Source organism: Penicillium daleae, assembly GCF_028827525.1.
Source record: "Penicillium daleae strain IBT 16125 chromosome Unknown utg000008l_segment0_segment0, whole genome shotgun sequence".
In the NCBI taxonomy this organism is placed as follows: domain Eukaryota; kingdom Fungi; phylum Ascomycota; class Eurotiomycetes; order Eurotiales; family Aspergillaceae; genus Penicillium; species Penicillium daleae.
The window spans coordinates 5707885-5728371 of NW_026623156.1; the positions used below are offsets into that span (position 1 = coordinate 5707885).

A 20487-nucleotide genomic window follows, 5' to 3' on the forward strand; every position below is an offset into this window, starting at 1 on the left:
AGCTGATTGGTCGAGGTTGACAAGAAGTGGCCACGAGTCGTCTGCATTTTGCGTACGAGCTGTCCTGGTATTTCCATTACGCGGTCCCGCAGTATTATTACTTGATCACCGTTCCCAATTCAGTCCAGGTGGCCTCTTACGCCACCGTCACCGTTTGTACCGGACGAGCCTCGTCAACCCTCCTGGGTATTGTACCCCCCGTTTTGGGGTCAACAGTCCCAACTCTGTTTGCAGCGGAGACTCCCCAGCGGAGCCTTTTCGCGACGGTTATTTTACAACTAAACAAGTGCCCTCATTTTACTTCATTTCCCAGGTCCAGATCTTCTTTCCAGCTCACTCTCTCGTGCCACAACTCGACTGCTGACTGCTAACCGGTGGTTCTGAGAGTCCACCCGAATCCTTTCTTTTCGCTCCCCAAAATTTACAGTACGTACTTCATTCCATCCCTTCACCTGCTCCGCTACTCTGCCATCATCATTTCTTCATCGTCCTCCCCCACGCTCGTTAGAACCTTTTTTGTGTTGGCGCATTCTTTTCCTCGTCACTTATTTTTTTTTTTTTGGGTCCAACTCCAATCACACTCTCGTTAACCAATTTCCGACACTCCTCAGTGTCCCTTATCGCCTTTTAATCTCCCCCCGTTCTCTCTACCCCTCGTGGCTTCCTCCGCCTTTAGCCAAGGAAGCCTGACCCGGCCCCGGCCCTTTGAATTCCGACAGTTTCTCTCCGACCAGACTCGAGTATTCACCACCATGAGTTCCGAAGGCGAGAAGGTCCGCGCCTCTGGCGAGACTCCTCGCGAGACTCTGCCCACCGTGAATCCCGCGGCTGAGAAGCAGGAGCCTCCCAAGGCTGCATTGCATCCCGCTGTCTATGTGAGGTGAGATTTGGAAACTCGCCCCAGGAAAAGAGTTCAAGAAGAATGGCAGGAACCTGGAGAAGACGGCATCATGGGCTAATACCTCCAATTCGCACAGTGTCTGGATCACTCTTAGTTCCTCCGTTATCCTATTCAACAAGCATCTTCTCGACTACGCCAACTTCCGTGAGTCCCCGAGTCCTTCTCACGCGACAACTCGACTTGCGTTTCTGACTATTGTGCTCGATCTCTATAGGCTTCCCCGTCGTTCTGACAACATGGCACTTGACCTTTGCGACCATCATGACCCAGCTTCTGGCCCGCTTCACCACCGTTCTCGACGGCCGCAAGTCTGTCAAGATGACGGGCCGTGTCTACCTCCGCGCAATTGTCCCCATTGGTCTGATGTTCAGTCTGAGTCTGATCTGCGGTAACATGACATATCTGTACCTGAGCGTTGCCTTCATCCAGATGCTGAAGGTATGTGTTTTCTGCGAATTTACACGCCACGGCAAGTTCTAGGACTAATTGTTTTCTGCCCGTATAGGCTACCACTCCCGTTGCGGTCTTGCTCGCTACCTGGGGCATGGGCATGGCTCCCGTCAACTACAAGACCCTTGGGAACGTCTCCATCATTGTCCTTGGTGTCATCATTGCCTCCTTTGGTGAGATCAAGTTTGTCCTGGTCGGTTTCCTGTTCCAGCTGGGTGGTATCGTCTTCGAGGCCACTCGTCTGGTCATGGTCCAGCGTCTGCTTAGCTCCGCCGAGTACAAGATGGACCCCATGGTGTCTCTGTACTACTTTGCACCCATCTGCGCCGTCATGAACGGCCTTGTCGCTCTCTTCCTGGAGTTCCCCCGCCTGACTCTGGACCACATCTATGGAGTCGGCATTTGGGTCCTGCTGGCTAACGCTATGGTGGCCTTCCTCCTCAACGTCTCCGTGGTCTTCCTGATCGGCAAGACATCGTCTCTGGTCATGACCCTGTGCGGTGTCCTCAAGGATATCCTGCTGGTGGCTGCTTCCATGTTCATCTGGAGCACCCCCGTCACAGGCCTGCAGTTTTTCGGTTACTCGCTGGCTCTCGTCGGTCTTGTCTACTACAAGCTCGGCGGCGACAAGATCCGCGAGTACACTGGCCAGGCCAACCGTGCCTGGGCCGAATATGGCAACACCCACCCCGCCCAGCGCAAGTTCATCATCTTCGGTGCTGCCGCCCTCATCTTCTTCCTCTTCGTGGGCTCCTTGGCTCCCAGCTACGCTCCGGGTCAGGTCGACCGCGTTAAGGGCATGCTGGGCGGTGCTACTTCCGGCAATGCTTAAACATCTAGACAGGCCCTCATTATCTCTCCGGGTGTCGCTCCGTATCTGCTGAAATGCATATGCATCCCATAACCGAGGATATTGAAGGGCTGGTGATTTGATTGACTTGTCGAAATCTTTTGAATGGACTTTCGGGGGTGGGAGTATCGGGATTGTTGTGCCACCACTGTTACCAAAAAGAAGGGAGAGAGGGCATAGTTGCATCTAGAAATTTCTTGTCACTTGGATCTTCTCTTCCTGTGCCTTCTTCTGGATCCATCTTTTTGCTCGGGAGCTGGCTTCGGCGGCATGCAGGAAATGGAGCCGTTAGCCTGTCTCCCATCCCGGAGACTCGCGTGATGGAAAACGGAGCGCTCTGGGCTTTTTTTTCTCTTTTTCCTTCTCTCTTTCTCTCTTTCCGTTCTTGCCTCGACCGCATTCCCGCAGTGTATACAGTGAGTAGGGACGGGTGTTTACTAGCGGTGTCTTTCCATGTTTCTTTGTTTCTCTTCTCATTGCTTTTCCCTCTACCTGTTTTCTTCGACGAACATTGATTTGAATGTTAGACTAGCACGAGCTCTGGTGTCGGTTTGCTATGGACTTGACTGGTTCTGGGGTTCTATTTTTTTTTCTCTTGTTTCTTTCCTTCTCGCTGTCTTCATAGTTTGACAATAGACTTTTTTTTTTCTGAAAGTTGGTTTGACGTTGTATTCGGGCTGGGGTGCTTCGCATGAGGAGGGATTTACGGAACATTATGATTGGTAGCCTTGGGGTGATAGGGTGATAGGGCGAGAGGGCGAGAGGGCGAGAGGGCGAGAGGGTGAGAGGTCCGCGAGAGCTGGAGATGGTGGATTACATACGACAATATGACAGCCCCGACAGCCCTGATGAGTATTCTTCCGATGACTGCACGACCGGCGGGGCCATCAGCAACGGCAAAATGACTGGCAGGAACCTTGACAGGCGACGGGGCTGGGCCAATGCTGGGCCCAATGCTGGGCTGGCTGGGCTGGCTGGGCTGGCCCTATGATTGGCCAATGGCATGCAGCGGAGCCCCACTCGCCGCAGCCAAACGACATCAACCAGTGCTCGGGGCTCCACTTGTATGGTTCTCGTATGGTCACGGCTGGTCGGAACTGTTCTACATGCCCGCGTACGCTGGTTTCGTACCGTTCCCTCCGCATTGCGGATCCCTCCCTCCGATCGCCTCAGATCGTCTTCCTGCGCTTCTTCCTCTTCCTCTTCTTCCTTCTCTTCCTCTCGGCCTCTGTGCACTCGCCTACTCCTACACTTTCGTGCCAATCATCTTCCCCCTCCCCCTTATCCTCGTCTGTCCTACCGCCATTTGGACTCTTCTTCTTTCTCTCATTATCCCACCTACCTCCTCCTCCTATACTTCTTCGCTTCCTCTGCTACCTCTTCCTTCCATCCTGCAACGTCCACGCTCTGAGCTCGTGATCGATATACTAGGTGGTTGAAGCTTATGGTGTGTTGCTCACTTAACCCAACAGTACAGTGCCTCTCGTCTGGGACGTCGCCAAGACCTTCATCATGTGTCCTATGATCCTCAATCGCCTGTCCGATGGTCCCGCTATGGTTCTTTCTCCTTCCCAGGAAAACGCCTTCGGCCAGCTCCCCTCCCAGTCCCTGTTGGATACCCCGACCAGCTTCCACACCTATACGGGGACCTTCAACTCTACCTTTGGCAGTAGCTACACCCAGCCAGCCGTGAATGCCAATGTCTCCGCTGCTCCCGCTCCTCCCCAGCCCTCTCGCAAGAGGTCGCGTGATGACGCTGCCTTTGGTGACATCCTCGCCGTCAACGCGCCTCCCATGCCCCAGCCTGCTCCTGCGCCCAAGGAGGAGCCTATCTATGGCGAAGGCATGGTTCTGCTGAATCCGCAGACGGGTATGGCTGTCTCTGCCGACAGCCAAACGGGCACCTGGTATGAAGAAAAGGCCGAGTCGCAGCAAGCCGCGGCTGTCCCAATCTCGTCGCGATCCACTGCATTCCACTCAGATGGTGCCGATATCAGCCGCAAAGCTCAGCGGCTCGATACCTCTGCGCCTGGGCTGGATGACATTGCTCTTGCCTCAATGCAGGAGCGTCTGAACGGCTCCAGCATGGCCGACCAGCACCGCACCGCCCCGTCCACGCCCCCAGCCGAACCACTCATTGACGATGCCACTCGCCTCCTGGGCATCAGCTGGCAGCGCGTTGATACCGACAACGACATGGCCCCTGCTGTCCGTGGCTGGACTAAATATATCGACAACCAGTATGCCGCCTATCTGCACGACTCGCAGATGCTCATGAAGAGCCGCGCGCTGAACGCCTATCTTGTCGCCGCCACGCCAGTGTGCGCTTTCTCACCGGCTTTCTACCTCTTCAACGAAGACCTCACTCAGGGTCAACTCGTGGCCTCCTCATGGGATGCATGCCTTTACAACCTTCGATCCACTCCTCCTCTCTTTGAAGGGCCGGCTCCTCTCGCGGCTGCTGGCCGCTCGCAATCTGCCACCAACCCCTTCACCACTGCCGCCGAATCCGGGGTGCCTCTTCTCCATCAGGCCCTTTCCAGCCACTCGCACTCGCCCTCTTGCGGCATGGACGCGGGAGCGGGACTGAACGGAGGCGTCGAAATGGGAATGGAAATTGACTCCTAAGCACTTCTCGCTCGATCATCCTCCACGCCCCCAAAAGTCACAATCGATCCTTAGAACTTGCGCAGCACCCGACCGCCGACCGTCGACTGTGGACGAAATTTCCTCATGCCGTTGCCCGATCGATTCGCTTGCTCGCCGCTTCGTGCTTCGGACTTGGTGCTTCATTCTGATTCTTTTTGATTACTGGATTTTTAGTCTTTTTTTGCTTTCCACGCCCGCGCCTAACTGACCCAGTTCGGCAATCCGGTTCAAAACTCACCCCAGGAGGGTGAGTGGGTATGGTGTTTACTGGTTTCTTAACTTTTTTTTCTTCTTTTCCTTTCGGTGGGGGATCTGGCTCTGGCGTCGTAATCTTCTTTGGGGGGGATTTGTGCTGCATGTTTCTCTTATCTCTATTTCCTTTCTGGCTTTGGTGTCTTTTTTATTTACACATATCTATATCATGACGCAAATGAAACAAGAGATTTAAAATTCAAGATTTGAGCTGGGATGCTGGGGAGGGAGGGCTTTTCGGCTCTTCTAGAATTTGCATTAGAATGAGCTAGCACAACACACAACATCCTGAGGTTGACAGTCGCCAGCGCTCACGAGCTAGTTGGTGTAGGCATAGTTCTTTGGCCTACTTAACTAGCCGTCAATCTACTGCTCTTGGTAAAGATCCATCTGTCTCGTATCACAGCGTACATTTGTAGTAAACTCGAAAACGGCGCCGCCGACACTCGCGGAAGTTAGTTTGGCTTCCTTATTCCCCCCGCCCAGTACAATATCAACGATCATATCAGCCAACCATTTTTCCAAAACAGGCTATGCACTTCTCACAAAGCCCATCCCAATCTACTTTTCTTCCTTGATGAGATCTTCCCGCACCTCCACTGGACTGGTACTCCCACTCTCCTTGCTAGTATTCTCCGCATCTCCACCCTCTCCACCGACATTTCCATGAGCGCCCAAAGAAGGATGTCTCGCGCGGTCGGTGAATAGAAAATCGATTTCCTCGAGAGTAAGATTTGCTGTCTCGGGGTAGAAGAAGTAAACAATCTAGTAGAATGTTAGTATCGTGGTTTAATTGATGGATCTGTATGGGTAGGAGATTAGGTAGGCAGGACTTGACGAACCGGGACAAAGACTAGATTCAAACACATGAAGATGAGGTAGCCCTTCCAGGCGAGATTCTCGATTAAAGTCGGGGTGATCATTACCACGAAGAAGTTCCATAGCCAGTTTGCGGAGATGCCGATGGCTTGTCTGGTAGGAAGGTGGGGAGGGTGATGTTAGCACGGCATTCATGGCACGGCAGATGAATAAGGACGAGATATTATGTGCGGTAGGACTTACCCCTTTGCACGGATATGCAGTGGCAAGATCTCTGGGCCGTAGACCCATGGGATACAGTTGACTGAGGCTCCGAAGATGAGCATGAAGAGGAAGAAGAAGGCGACCGAGGCGGAGGCTGTTGGTTTTTCGACGGATGTTCCTGGAGAATTTGTCAGGGATGGACGGTTTTTTTGCATAATTTAGGATCAAGAAGTGTGCTTTTTGTACCCTTGAACGAGAGTAGAATGGAAATCATCATCATGGATATGAAAAGACCGAAAGATCCCCACATCATGGGTTGGCGACGACCGTATCGGTCGGAGAAGAAGGTTGGATAGAAGGAGCCTGGTTACATTCCACGGTTAGCAAGGAAGTTCGAGGTTGACCGACCATGAAGAGAACATACCAATCACGAACATGATTTGAATAATTCCCCCGAGCAAGAGACTCAGTTTTCGGTCTAGACCAACATTGTACTGCAAGACTGAGGTCACATAGTACTAAGATGAAGGTTGCAACGATCAGCCAAGCCCAACCCAGAGACTCGCAAACTAGATAAACACCACTCACCACTACCAGGTTGATACCACCCATCTGATTCATGAATTGCATGCCATAAGCCAGTAGCACACGCTTCCCCGTCTGAACCTCGTCTCGCTTGAGAATCTGCGACCATTTATATTCACCATGTAGCGTCTCAAGCTCGATTGCTTCCAGGATACCCTCCGACTCAGAGACAATCTTTGGGTCATCGGGCTGCAGGTCATACACATCGCACAGAACCTGCATCGCCTCGTCGTGCCTGTTGTGACGGTATAACCATCGAGGACTCTCGGGCAGACTGCGCAAAAACCAACTCACATCAGCACTATATCCTCTGGGTACCTTTGATCAAGGGAAATTGGGGGGGGGGGGGGGGGGGGTTTACCCAAACACCAAAACAATAACCATAAAGGCGAAAATCATCTGGCAGGCAATTGGAAGTCGCCAGTTGATCGCGCCAGGGACATATGACATCCCGTAGTCGAACCAGTACGCAATCACGATACCAACGCCGACGAATAACGGTTCACTGCTCACGTACTTGCCTCGTTTCTTGGCTTCGCAGAGCTCGGACTGATACACGGGGACGGTGGTTGTTTCGATACCCGTGCCGATACCAGTGATGAAGCGGGCGACTAGTAGTTGTGCTCGTGAGAATGCTGTTGTTTGGAGGGTTGCGCCAACCTACATAGAGCGTGGTGAGATGGGTATTACGTGACTCTGAGTGACATTTCCTTCGGGGGACTCACGATAATCCACACCATTGCAAACCACATCGACTTTCGTGGACCGAGTCGATCGCCCGTTACGAAGGAGACGATGGTACCCGTGAAGCAACCCAAGTTGTATATCGATACGATGATCCCCAGGATTCCTGCGCTGGGGTGGTGTACGATCTCGAGGAAATCGTCATTGCCCACGATTCCAGAGAACACTCCCTGGTCGTAGCCTGAATAGAATACCATGATCAGATATGCCAGAGGAAAAACGCCACCTTTTCTGTCTATCATGTATTCGGAGGGAAATCCACGAGGGCTTACCAAAGAGAATAAACGCCAATTGGCAGGTAAACATAATCGCAATTCTGAGCGGCCGACCACGGCCGTATAGATTGAGCTTGACCATTGCGAGGCGATGAGTAGAGCAAGATTCAAAAACTTCTCAATTGTGTTCAAAGGTAGAGTAAGACAAGAAAGCAACGGCTTCCCGTGTACTATCTGCAACAAATACTCCCTTCCCCCCAACGAGGACCCCCGCTCCCTTTTATCAGAAGCCATGGAGTAGAGATCCAGAATCTGGGGATACTACGTCTTACCCCGTGCAACCGAGTTAATTCCCAGCTTGACCAATCCTCTTGCATGTTGCGAGGATGTCTCAGGGCCCTATTCTCCGGATTCAGCATTCCAGAGCGCCGGCTTTGTGTGCGGTTTGACAGGAGAGGGGGCAAACACGGAGTTTGGCCGGTGGATGATCGGTAAGGGTATGTATAAGCACTGTAGTAATCGGCGCAAGGGTTTCTCGTATGAGGTACTAACGGGTAAAAGGGGCAAAAGGGAGGAAGATATCGAGTTGGCTCGGAAGTTAGGGGGGGGTTTCCACCAAATAGTATTGGGTATACTTCTTTTCTATTCTTCGACTCATTGCCCTACACGACTTTTTTTTCCGTGTAAATACCTTGCTAGACGGATTTCAAAGAGACTAGTTAGATATCAAATCCCATCATCCTTGATTCTCGATTCATTTTGCGGGAGGCACACAATCTGGGGGAAGATACTAATCCACCGTGGAGAACTCCCCCGCATCTCACGGTCGGGGAGGAAGCCGATAGCCTCGCAGGCTCGGTAAAAAGAAGCTGAGGATCTGCAGGCGGGTGCATGTTTCTGGTAAGTGTCTGCTCAAGATTGAGCGGTTATGATTGCCGCATTTGATGAGCAGTTGGAGAAGTTGGGGAGACGTATGAGACGCGAATCATACTATACTCCGCTAGGCACTGCTCATTGGAGTAAGGCCCGTGCATTTCGAGGTGATGGAGGAGGCTGAGACTTGGGGATGTACTGATGGAAATGAGTGTATAGATGTAAAAGGACTCGTGATGCTGCGTACTAAATTATAGAAGTGAACCTACAGCATGGTGTTGGTGGAACTAAAGTAGGGGATAGTCTCTGAATCTTAGATCGTTTGTTTTAATTCTTCTATGCGAGGTGGTTCCCTGCGCTTGTATTGGTACACGGCTTCATCGCTAACTGTCCAAAGCGATTAAATTTGGCGCTTCGTTCGTAGAAGACCCCCAAATTGAGAGCCCTTCCCAGAGGATCGACTTAATCGTAGTCGTAATCACTGCCCGCATCGTAATAGTCATCCTGGAAGTCATTGTGGTATTCTCCCGCGAATGCATCGTCAACGTGGTCATCCTCAACCTCGTCTTCGTCCTCATCTATCTCATCCAGATCATTAGTTGGAAGACCACCAATCTCAGCTTCGGTAAGTGGTGTTGCCTCTGCAGGTTCATCCACAGCGGAGATTGAAGGAGCCGTGGCAGGTGGAGTGGGCTGGTGATTGGCGAATATGACAGGCTTGCTGGTAACACCCGAAGGGACTCGGGAAGCTGCCCGGGCTGTACGGCGTGATCGTGCTGGCTCGGGTTGGAGGCTCACGCTGCGGCGTGAAGCAACGCTCTGGCTGCGACTGCGACTGTCGCTTCGGCTCAGAGATTCCACCTTTGCATTGACATCGCCGGGGACGTCCTGGTCGTAGAGGTTGTCGAGGAGCGAGTAGTTGATCTTTTTGCTGTACCCACGATTCTCCAACATTCGTCGCGTGGCCTCTGCCGGAGTTGAGGCGCGAGAGCTGCGGCCGTCCTCACCATCGCCCTCGCCCTGGAGATAGGCTACGTCGCCCATGCGACCCTTCCGGCGTTTTCGAGGTTTGGATGTAGAGGGACCGGCAGTCGCTTCAGCAAGTGCACGCTTCAGGGCCTTCGCCTGCTGTGTGCGGAGGTATTCCTTATTTTCGTGAACCCAGATATGCTCCTTCAGTTCGATTTCCTCGTTTGAAAGCAGGCAATGGGCGACCTCGGGATCGTCCTCAAACTCAGCTTCATCGATATGAATGCTGTCGGAAACAGAGCTGACAGGTTTGGGCTCGATGATGCTCTCGACTAGGTCTGAACCTTTGGCCAGCATGGTCTGGATCTCTTCCTCAAGAGCGTTTTCCGACGCAATTTGATCCGCAGAAGGCACAGGATAAGAGGGGCGCCGAGACCCCTTGATTTTAGCATCTTTGAAGTCAGCCATCTCCTTCTCGGCATCCTCGACCGCCTCATTCACGGCTCTGGTAACGGAACCCCGTCGTTGAGGATCGTCAATCAACGCGGGGTCGATGGGAAGACTTGGAATGGCAAATCCATCGGCATCAAATCGTTGTCTTTGTGTTGATCCTGCGTCGCTCTCTGCGTATTCGCCTTCAATTTCAGCTGCAGTCTCGGGGTGCTTGGTTGTAGGTCGAATTGACTTTTTACCCTCACGGCCCCGGGTAAAAGAAGGTGGATCGTGCGAATTTTCCAGTTGCACGGAGCGGAATTGGTCCACAGTAAGCTCGCCACTCTCCGTCGAGCCGAATTCAGAAAGACGCTGGCTGATGGTAACCTCTGTGACCTTGACGACATAGACCACCTCGCGAATAGTGCGGCGGAAATTGTTCATCCGAGCTGCCAAGATCAATGCCGCACCACAAAGACCAGCGGGACGTCGACCGGTTGACATCCAGTCACGGTTCATTCGCTGAATGATACGGACAGCTTCGCCAGCGACTTGCATCGTGGCTTGCCCAAATTCAAGTTGTTTGGCGAATCGGTAGATCAAGCTTTCCGGGTCGATGGGGTTCATGAGGAAAACATTGCCACCCAGCCGAAGTTCGTCGAGAAGGGCCTTGTAAGTGCGACCAAGTTTGAAGACGTTGATCATCAAAGCATCCGCAAAGTCAATCAGCATTGCCGTATTACCATCCTGACGACGGCAAGCAATGTACAGGGCAACGCCGGCGACGGCCTTTGTCCGTCGACCCTGGATGAAGTTGAGGCCAACCGCAAGCTTGAAAACTTGACCAGCTGCTTTCACGGCACTCTCGGGGACATGTAGCTGTCGGGCTACTAGATTGATAATTCGATTGCCATTCTGCTCAGTCACCTCCCGGCTTTCCATACTATCACGATGGTAACCTGGTCCGTAGCTCCGGACATGGGTCTGGTCTGATCCGACGAAAGATCCTTGTACCACTGCGGCGCCAGATGATGTCTCGCCAAATGTCACCTCGGACACGATATTTGATTCGCTGATAACTGTACCGCACCCCGAGCAAACCTTTTGGCCTTCATCCTCGACGATGTGTGGAGCAGGACACCCAGGATTCGGACAGCTCTGAGTCTTCGGGTGTGTCTTAGGGCGTGCAGGTTGAGGGCGTCCCATCGGTTGTGGGCGTTTGATGGGGATTGAGCTTGGGGGCTTTAGACTAGCCAAGCGTCCAACCGGAGGTCGCGGACCCCGTGGGGTCACGGATATGCTCCCAGACCGGGACGCAGACATGGCTGCGGGTAAGAGGCGTATGCGGATAAGATATGATGGCCACCCGGATGAACTGCAGGAATGTTCGGAGCTTCTCCGGCGTTCAAATGGCCGTCAAGTAAACCGGTGGTGGAAGACACGGGGTAGGGTTGCGGGGCTCGTGCTTGTTGTAAAGATGAGAAGCAAGGGAGTGATGTCGAGGATGGAGGGTTCTGTCGAATATGAAGATGAGGGAGCGACCGATCTGCTTCCGACCAAGCGCTGCAGCGCTGTGTTGCCTGCAATGGTCTGCAATGGTCAGGAAGCCAGTCGCGCGACACGAGTCTAAATGCGCGTGTCTGGGATAGAAAAAAGATAAGTGATAAGGGTAAGGGAACGTGTGAGGTGGGGAGGCCAGCGAGAGGATGAGGTTTTTGCGAGTGGACGTCACCCGTGGCTCAGTGGTGGAATCACGTGAGTGATGATTTCGTTGGCGGGCGCACGTTCGACTCGTTCAGCTGGCAAATGTTGAATGCTTTGAATCGGTGGCCCCGCGCTCTGTGCGCTGGGATCAGAGGTGAAGAAGAGGATTTGAAAATGGAAGAAAAGTTGGAAAATAAAAGAGGGCTACTTTGAGTTTTGATTCACCTGTTCACCTCAGCGTTGATCCAGTGTCTCTTCCAGCTTGCCTGGACGCAGCTTCCAGAGGGTTCATCACGTGATGTTATCCCAAAAAGGACATATTGATTCCATGAATGGACTGTGGACTGTTGCCTTGCTGCCTGGGAAAGTGGCAACAGAAGTCACGGGACCCTGCATGTGTCAGGCACCAAGGCTACAAGGCACCCACTTCGAGTTTCCACGCCTTGCCACGAGCTCATCAGGCTCGTGCTGTAGCGGTCAGACACATGGAGGGTGGTTGACATTACAATATATCGGACTCCGGAGTAGATATCCATCCCTGGTGGCTATTCATTCCGAACTATGGAGGGGCATACCTGCATGAGAGTCATGGCGCTCGATGGTTGGAATGTTGCTTGCCAGGTTGCGGCATTTGTGCCGTTTTTGCCTTTGTAGTGTGTGCACCACGCGAAAATCTCGCATATTGGCTTTTCGCGTGTCGTCTTTCCGATTCCAGGTTGATGGGTTATCTGTTTTTTGCTTATCAATAACCCCGACTGACAATTCCATTCATGCTTTTCATGACTCTTTCCCCTTTATGATGCACTTGGCCGTGGCGTGGTTGCTGTTTTCTTAGGCGATCCTTAATATACCTGCCCGCTGCCCTGCCTGGCATACCACTTGAAAATCATTTCACACTTTGCTTGCCTTTAGCACACCTGAAGACTATCATTACGTCCGTCCTGACCGATATTATTATCACCCTCACTGAGGAGAACTTTGTGGCAACTGTCAATTTGTCTTTCATTTTTCGAGTCCTGGTGATCGCGGTCTGTGCGATCAAAAGCTCTCTATCTGTGGATCATGTCTTCCAACCAAGAACTTCATTCTAGTCCTCCACACACCCCAAAGATTCAGCAGAGCTCACCTTCTAATGTGAATATGACAATGAGGAGAAGTCTCTTTGGGGTGAGCAACATCCACTGTGCTTCGTGTGTGGCCTATGTCTCCGAGGTTCTCTCTGAGATCCCTACAGTGCAAGATATCGACGTGTCGATCTTGACCCATGAAGTGCGTGTGTCTCATGGAATCTCTGTGCAGCCAGGAGACTTGGTTGCTGCTTTGATTCAAGCGGCCTTCGAAGTCTATCATGTCACAACCTATGATGAAAGGGGAGACACCGTTTCCGAGCTCGATACGTCCTCGTGGACTCATCGTAGTTCGGTCATTTTCTCGCCTCGCGCCTCTTATTCTAGCCTCTCGTCCAACATCAAAGACCGTCTACACAATAGCCGAGAGAAACGACATATTGCCAACTGTGATGCCTGCAAGAAAGAAGAAGCTCACCAACTTTCTCGCGACTCGACCCAAACTGAATTTGGCACTCTCAATGAGAAGTCTCCCCGGGTTCCCACCTGGAAAGAGACCGACGGCAATGAACCGGTCCAACACGATAGAAACTGGGAACAAACACCAGAGAATACAGCAACTTACATGCCATCGTCGACTGCGACCTCTGAGACCCGAGTGGATCAGTCTGCGGACTTATCCATATCGATTCCGCCCGAAGTTACTGAGACTCTCCGATTACCACCAGCTGAGAATAGTGAAGAGTTTACAGCGCAGATCAGCATTAGTGGTATGAGTTGTGCATCTTGTGTCAACAGTATTACTGCGGCTGTTCGAGATCTTGATTGCGTCAAGGAGATTGCCGTCAACCTGCTCACGAATAGCGCCGCTCTCGTGTACACTGGGTCCCAAGGAAATCTTGACATCATTATCGAACAAATTGAGGATATTGGCTTTGAAGCCTTTGTTGATGAAGTAAATCAAGGCGCAAGGTCCTCAACACCTCAAACGGCCCCAGCAACCTATACCACTGAGATTGCCATAGCAGGCATGACCTGTGGCTCCTGTGTAGGCACGATCACACGAGGCTTGGAGGAACTACCTTTCATCCGCAATGTTTCTGTCAGCTTGCTGTCTCATAGCGGAAAGATTGAGTTTCGAGGACGAGAGAATGTTGATCGAATCGTGGAGAAGATTGAAGACATGGGTTACGAAGCTGCCGTCAACAGTGTCGATGCCGTGTACGCAGCGAAGGATGCCACCGAAACCATCCGAACGAGAACAATCTCGATCCGTGTTGATGGAATGTTTTGTCATCATTGTCCCGAGAAGGTCCTAGCATCTTTGGAACTGCTTCACAATGTCACCGCAGAAGAACTCCCCACTGAGAACAAGCCCATCCTCAGAGTCACGTATACGCCTGCGCCGCCTACCTTGACCGTCCGTTCGATCCTTACGGCCATCAATGAGGCCAACGATGCTTTCAATGCTAGCATCTACCACCCACCTACCATTGAAGATCGCTCCCGAGCAATGCAGTTCCACGAACGACGCAGACTACTCACTCGCTTGCTCTTTGTTTTCGCTGTCGCAATTCCGACCTTCCTCATCGGCATCGTTTTCATGTCACTCGTGCCCTCGCAGAACCCGACCCGGATGTACTTGGAGCAGACAATTTGGTCTGGCAGCGTCACTCGTATTGAATGGGCCCTGTTTATCATGGCAACACCCGTCATGTTCTACGGCACTGACGTGTTCCATACACGCGCGCTAAAAGAGATCTACGCTCTGTGGCGTCCAGGAAGCCGGGTTCCCATCTTGCGGAGATTTTATCGCTTTGGCAGCATGAACCTTTTGATATCTGCTGGCACAGCAGTTGCCTACTTCTCTTCCCTCGCCGTACTGATTGTTGACGCGGTGGTTGGAACCAAAACTAGCACTCATAGCACCACATACTTTGACTCTGTGGTCTTCTTGACGCTCTTCATTCTCGCTGGTCGTTTCTTGGAGGCGTACAGCAAAGCTCGAACTGGTGACGCTGTTTCATCCCTGGGCAATCTTCGGCCATCCGATGCGTTGCTAGTCGAGGCTCAGTCCGTGGATATCAATGCTTCTGGAGGAGTTGGTTCAGACCAAGTCACCCGCATTGGCATTGATCTCCTGGAGGTTGGCGATATGGTTCGCATTCCTCACGGTGCTTCTCCACCGGCTGATGGCGTGGTGGTCATTGAAGGCTCATTCCAGTTTGATGAAAGTTCTCTTACGGGAGAATCCCGACCTGTCAAGAAAACTGTCGGAGATCAAGTTTTCACTGGCTCAGTCAACGTGGGTCAGCCCGTGCAGATTCGCATCACCGAGCTTGGCGGATCGTCCATGCTCGACCGAATCATTGCCATCGTCCGCGAGGGTCAGAGCAAGCGCGCGCCCTTGGAGAGAGTTGCAGATCTGCTCACCTCCCATTTTGTTCCTGTAATTACCTTGATTGCTATTCTTACTTTTGTCATCTGGCTTGCCCTTGGTCACTCAGGTGTTCTTCCCATCGACTATCTTGACATTGCTCGCGGTGGCTGGACATTCTGGAGTCTGGAATTTGCCATCGCCGTCTTTGTCGTCGCTTGCCCCTGTGGATTGGCTTTGGCTGCACCAACAGCACTCTTCGTGGGTGGTGGTCTTGCGGCGAAGCATGGTATTCTGGTGAAAGGTGGCGGTGAAGCTTTCCAAGAAGCCAGTCGTCTCGATGCTATCGTGTTCGACAAAACTGGCACTCTGACCGAAGGGGGAAGCCTCAAAGTCACCGAACATGAGGTGCTTACGAAAGATCAAGAATTGTTGAAAGTCGCATGGACACTTGCCCGAAAGTTGGAAGAGAGCAGCAACCACCCAATCGCCCAAGCAATCTCTGCTTTCAGTGAATCCCAGCCCATGGTTAATGTTGTGTCCTTCGATATCCAGGAAATTTCGGGCCAGGGAATGAAGGGTACTTTCGCAGTGACTACCGAAAATTCTGGAAGCAGCGAACAGTATGAAGCTGCAATTGGCAATGAACGCCTTCTTCATAGTGTTCTCCCGGCCAACAGTGACACGTACTTCATCTCCAGTCTGCTCTCAAAGTTCCAATCCGGCGGTAAATCCACTGCCATCCTATCCTTGCGTCGCCACTCATCCAAATCTTCACCATTTGTCCCCATCATCATCTTCGCCGCATCGGACACAATTCGGCCGGAGGCAGTTAACGTGATCTCTCAACTCAACAAGCGAAATGTTGACGTCTTCATGTGTACGGGCGACAACCAGACAACCGCACACGCCGTCGCAGAAATGCTGGGTATTCCTCGTTCCAACGTCATGGCCAACGTATTGCCCGCAGAAAAAGCCAGCTTTGTACGACAAGTCCAAGAAGGCTCGGTTCACACCGAAAGAGTGAATACTCAAGGCCAGACGAAAACGCGTTCAATCGTTGCATTTGTTGGAGATGGCGTTAACGATTCACCCGCCCTCGCCGCTGCAGATGTCAGTATCGCAATGGCATCCGGCTCGGATGTCGCTATCAACTCCGCCAGCTTCATCCTGCTCAATTCAGATCTGAGCACGATTTTGCAGCTCGTGATTCTCAGCCGTCGTGTCTTCAACCGTGTTCGGATGAACTTCGGATGGGCTGTAATTTACAATTTGTGTCTTGTTCCCGTGGCTGCTGGTGTTTTCTACCCGATTGTGAGTGGCCATCATCAGATAGCCAATGGTGGGGATATGATCACTGTGAATGAACACTGGAGGTTGAGTCCAGTATGGGCTGCGCTGGCCATGGCACTGAGTAGTATCTCGGTTGTCTCGAGTAGCCTGGCCTTGAGGATTAATATGGGGAGTGTGAAGAGAGTGGTGGGTTGGAAGAGATCAGAGCGTGGTTAATAACTAGAAGGGTCTTGTACAGTTATGTTAAGCGTTCCTTTATGATTCCCGTTAAATCAAGTTTCATTCTTTGCATGAATCCTTTGATTTCAAACTAAGTTTATGTAGCATTACTCATCGAAGATGTTCATCACCCAGCTTCTCCCCAAACTTCGGCAATCTTCTTGCTCAATGCTTTGCCAAAGTTCTTCCGTCCTACGACAGAGTGTAGTTTATCTGACATTAATGTATCCCGCTGGTGGGGCTCCAGTGCCATGTATGCTTCCACGAGGTGCCGTGGCGTTGGCCATAGGCGCTGAATTTCCATCGCTCTCTCGCCAGTCACGCCACGGATACACATGAGCATCTTCAAGAAGACGTCTCGTAGGGATAGGGTATTGGACTTGGAAGCAAGGGCCGAGAATGTAGAGAATGTGACACCGTATGTGACTGCCGGATCCTTAGCTCGAAGTTCATCCAGTAGACTGAGATAAGACTTTGTCGAGGAGATGCGCCGACTTGGAATAACAGCAACAGAGGTTATGCTTGACGCGGTGCCGGATTGGCTAGGACAAGGCTCGTCACTAGACAGATCGTGTGCGCCGTACATTTTGCGCAGCAGCTTGGTCATGCGGGCGAGATATCGAATTGAGTCGTCGATAGTACGAGTTCGCTTCAAAAAGTAGCCGTTAACCACTTGCGTTGATGCGATGGCTGAAGCGGCCATCTCTTGATACTTCGATGCACTGCCGGTCGAAGCATCGGCGTGCGACACTGTGAATTCCTCAATGAGATAAATCACGTTCTTGATGCCCGATCGACCGAGACGGAACTTCTGCTCGTGGAATCGTCCATCTTTGATAGACCCAATGAGATCGTCGAGACGTTTTCTTTCGAGGATCCAATCGAGCATTACCTCGTCGCCTTCCTCGCCATAGCGAGCGAGATATGTAGGGTCCCGGCATTTGGCCACCCAAAATGCGTCGCCCAATTCCAGAGCCCGCACGTGTGGCGTGATGCCTTTTTTTATGAGCTCATCAGAGATATAGGCTCGGTCTTTGGGAGTGCGTACTTCTCGAGTATCTAGTACTAATTCAACAGTGAAATTGCCGGGAGGAAGTACAATAGGTTCCGTAGGGCCATCCACATGAGTTCCTTCACCAAGTAGGGGGGTGGGCTCTGCGGGTACCAGAATATCGTCGTCGCCATCAATTGGAATGGGCCTGTCCCCAGTAGCAGGAGCTATCTGCGACTGGTGGTTTCGAGAACTATTGCTTGTAGAGGCAGGAATATTCACGGAAGCGCCGGGCAGAGTCTTTTGAATGCGTTTGGCCACTTCCCAACCCTCCTCAGAAAGCATATACTTCCTGAGAGGGCGACCGTGTTCGTAGACAAGATCCTTTTGGACTAAGGTCTTCATAGAATTCCATGCGGTGTAGAACTTCGTCGGGTCTGGGGGTGCAGTGAACGAATTGTCACAATAAGGCTGCGCAACTTCTATCAGATGAGCTTTTGTTAAGCCTTGGTCGGCGTTCTCCCCTTGAGTGGCCAGTCCCAGCAAGAGCGCATACGGTCCCGACCGCAAAGCCGGCACATATGGCCTGGCCTTTCGTGGCTTCTTTGTCGGTTGTTCAGCAACACCTGTATCTGATGTCCTTTTGCTGCCTGAAAAGTTGCATTAGTTGGACGAGTCTTGGTGGAACAAAGTGGTCATTGCACACCTTGACCTGGGACTTGTGGCATGGGAAGTCCATTCTCTTGACAGTAGGCCTTCAGCTTCTCTGTCAGGCGCTCGCACAGTTTCGGACCTAGTCCATTCAGTTGCTGTGCTTGGGAGGGATGATCAAAAGCCAAGGGACACGCTTTCATCGACTCATATGCCTTCTTGTACCTGGACGTAGATTAGATATCGGGTATTCAAGCAAGGTACGCGTGGGATACTGACACTGTCACGCCTTTGCTGTTGCGCTCACGGGCTTGGTCCAGCCATTCTTTAATCCACCCCAAAAGTAGGGGGTTCGCACACTCCTCGCTCATGGCGCCCTTTCGGCCATCGGGGTACAGGTGAAGTGTTGGTTTGAGCGTCAGTTTGGTGGACGCGACGTGTAACTTCCCCTTTGGGAACGGATATGGTCATGTGACTGCCACAAGGGAAGCAATTGACGGAGCAGCAGGAGGGTGGATACTCGGAGAAAAGGAGATAACTAACCTGTATGGTTAGTTAACTAGTTATCCGCTAAGATTAGTCATTATTTTGCCCACATAAATTGCCAGCTAGGGGCAGTATAGCAATTCAGACTTATTGATATCCTATTAGTGCGTAGTATGATCCACTAAGCAGGAATTCCGACTGTTATAAGCCCAATTCGCCAGTAAGAAGGCTAATAATGTTTGCCGGCAAGTGGTTGAAAGATACATTCTAGCCACCCTAGCAAATGTCTTTGACCCGACTGTTGTCAGCAGTTACTCGGACGAGGAGCTTGTTACGTCTCGCTTCTGAGTCTCAACGAATTAGCAGCCGCCGGATTGAGGCACTCTAGCTACAAGAGGCTTTGGAGCAGAGCCTCAGAGAGCTTTCTATTTAGAATGTATATCAGGGGTACCTTTGGGTGTGGTCTTTTCCCAATGCGGTTTTCCACGCCCCATGCGCGAGTGCGGAAGTGACCATTTTTAGTTCTTAAGTTTCTGCGCTGATTTAATATATGATTTAAAGCTTATTTAAGGAATGGTGTCTTTCACAAGATATGTCGGACGCTATGCTTTCGTAGATAAAGCATGTATACCGTAACAGTCGAGTACAATTAATATTAACATCCAAGTGCACAAAACAAGAAGCAAGACAAATCTACTTAAAATGCATGTAGCTCTGATCAAGAGTAAGGCGCTAATAAACCCCCAAGCAAAGTCTGGTGACAACAGTGAGCGTAAAGGCTTCCTCGGACGGCCTCCGACAGTCCTCCTTAATGCGCTTACGGGAATCCAGGCGAATAACGAGCGGAAAGACTCCAAGGTTCCCTGCTTTCTTCAAGAGATGCTAGAGAAAAACCCGAAGATGAGCAGGAGATCCAGGCAAAATCCCGGCTATGTTCACTAGGGCTTCGACAACGACCGTCTGTTCAAAGCTTCATGCGATCACGTCCCCAGCCCGGACTGTCGGGGCTGTGATACGGCTGATGAGATTCAACGCGATCCTCGAGATACTACCGACCCCGAGATCTACTACGGGACTATCGCATCCGGGAACACGCTCGTTAAAGACGCCGCTACGCGCGATCGGATTGTTGCTGGTCATGGCCAGGATTGTATCTGCTTTGAGATAGAAGCGTCTAGCCTGATGAACTACTTTCTCTGTCTTGTGAGGTCTAAGAGACTAAGAGAGCGTTAGAAGTGTTATAATTAGGTTAGCTGTTGTTTCGTTTATAGCTAGACTAGTAAGTATAATGATAATCGAACTTACTATAAGTCCTGACTGCGAGTAGTCCAACAATAGATTGACAGTATATAGCAGACGACAGTCGCAACAAAAGCTACTACTGATTCCATCAGGTCTGACCTTTATACTAATGGGATTAAGCGCTAGCTTTGTCCCCCGGATCTATCTTTAAACGCTAACCATATGAGGACGCTCCGCTATGAGGGAATAGGCGCCTGGCTGCTCGAAAACCCCGTCTTCTAATCGTGGTACGCGGGCTCACGTCAACAGTTATGGCTGTACGGGCTCGCGGGATGTGGAAAGTCGGTTCTTAGTATAACCGTGCTTGATTATCTGGTGAATGGAAGCGACAGTCCTATTCTTAGTTTCTTCTTTGACTTTGCTCCCTTGTCAAATTAGTTTTTAAGTCTCCTTAGGGTTTCGACAATGCATAAATAGCTCATGCTCCCACCTGCTTGTAGACATTTTTTTCAAG

At 51.5% G+C, this 20487-nt stretch overlaps 6 protein-coding genes across 6 annotated transcripts; 3 read left to right on the forward strand and 3 right to left on the reverse strand.

The window, feature by feature from the left end:
* Positions 1–752: 752 nt before the first annotated feature.
* On the forward strand, positions 753–2183 carry glfB (uncharacterized protein; the record flags this gene model as incomplete). Its single annotated transcript, XM_056913927.1, has 4 exons — positions 753–880; positions 978–1045; positions 1116–1339; positions 1407–2183. The coding sequence occupies 4 exons, from the start codon at positions 753–755 to the stop codon at positions 2181–2183; spliced, it is 1197 nt and encodes a 398-aa protein (XP_056762776.1).
* A 1530-nt stretch (positions 2184–3713) lies between these two features.
* Positions 3714–4829, forward strand: N7458_010546 (uncharacterized protein; the record flags this gene model as incomplete). Its single annotated transcript, XM_056913928.1, has 1 exon — positions 3714–4829. One exon carries the CDS (start codon positions 3714–3716, stop codon positions 4827–4829), a length of 1116 nt encoding a protein of 371 aa, XP_056762777.1.
* Positions 4830–5663: 834 nt separating this feature from the next.
* N7458_010547 (sugar transporter-like protein) lies at positions 5664–7811 on the reverse strand (the record flags this gene model as incomplete). Its single annotated transcript, XM_056913929.1, has 9 exons — positions 5664–5867; positions 5945–6074; positions 6165–6303; positions 6372–6488; positions 6550–6643; positions 6714–6984; positions 7072–7370; positions 7436–7635; positions 7727–7811. 9 exons carry the CDS (start codon positions 7809–7811, stop codon positions 5664–5666), a joined length of 1539 nt encoding a protein of 512 aa, XP_056762778.1.
* Positions 7812–9004: 1193 nt separating this feature from the next.
* On the reverse strand, positions 9005–11266 carry N7458_010548 (transcription factor TFIIIB subunit BRF1; the record flags this gene model as incomplete). The annotated part of the gene is made up of 1 exon (XM_056913930.1): positions 9005–11266. The coding sequence occupies one exon, from the start codon at positions 11264–11266 to the stop codon at positions 9005–9007; it is 2262 nt and encodes a 753-aa protein (XP_056762779.1).
* Positions 11267–12793: 1527 nt separating this feature from the next.
* Positions 12794–16600, forward strand: N7458_010549 (putative copper resistance-associated P-type ATPase; the record flags this gene model as incomplete). Its single annotated transcript, XM_056913931.1, has 1 exon — positions 12794–16600. The coding sequence occupies one exon, from the start codon at positions 12794–12796 to the stop codon at positions 16598–16600; it is 3807 nt and encodes a 1268-aa protein (XP_056762780.1).
* Positions 16601–16730: 130 nt separating this feature from the next.
* On the reverse strand, positions 16731–18616 carry N7458_010550 (crossover junction endonuclease MUS81; the record flags this gene model as incomplete). The annotated part of the gene is made up of 3 exons (XM_056913932.1): positions 16731–18244; positions 18301–18470; positions 18525–18616. The coding sequence occupies 3 exons, from the start codon at positions 18614–18616 to the stop codon at positions 16731–16733; spliced, it is 1776 nt and encodes a 591-aa protein (XP_056762781.1).
* Between the last annotated feature and the right edge of the window lie 1871 nt (positions 18617–20487).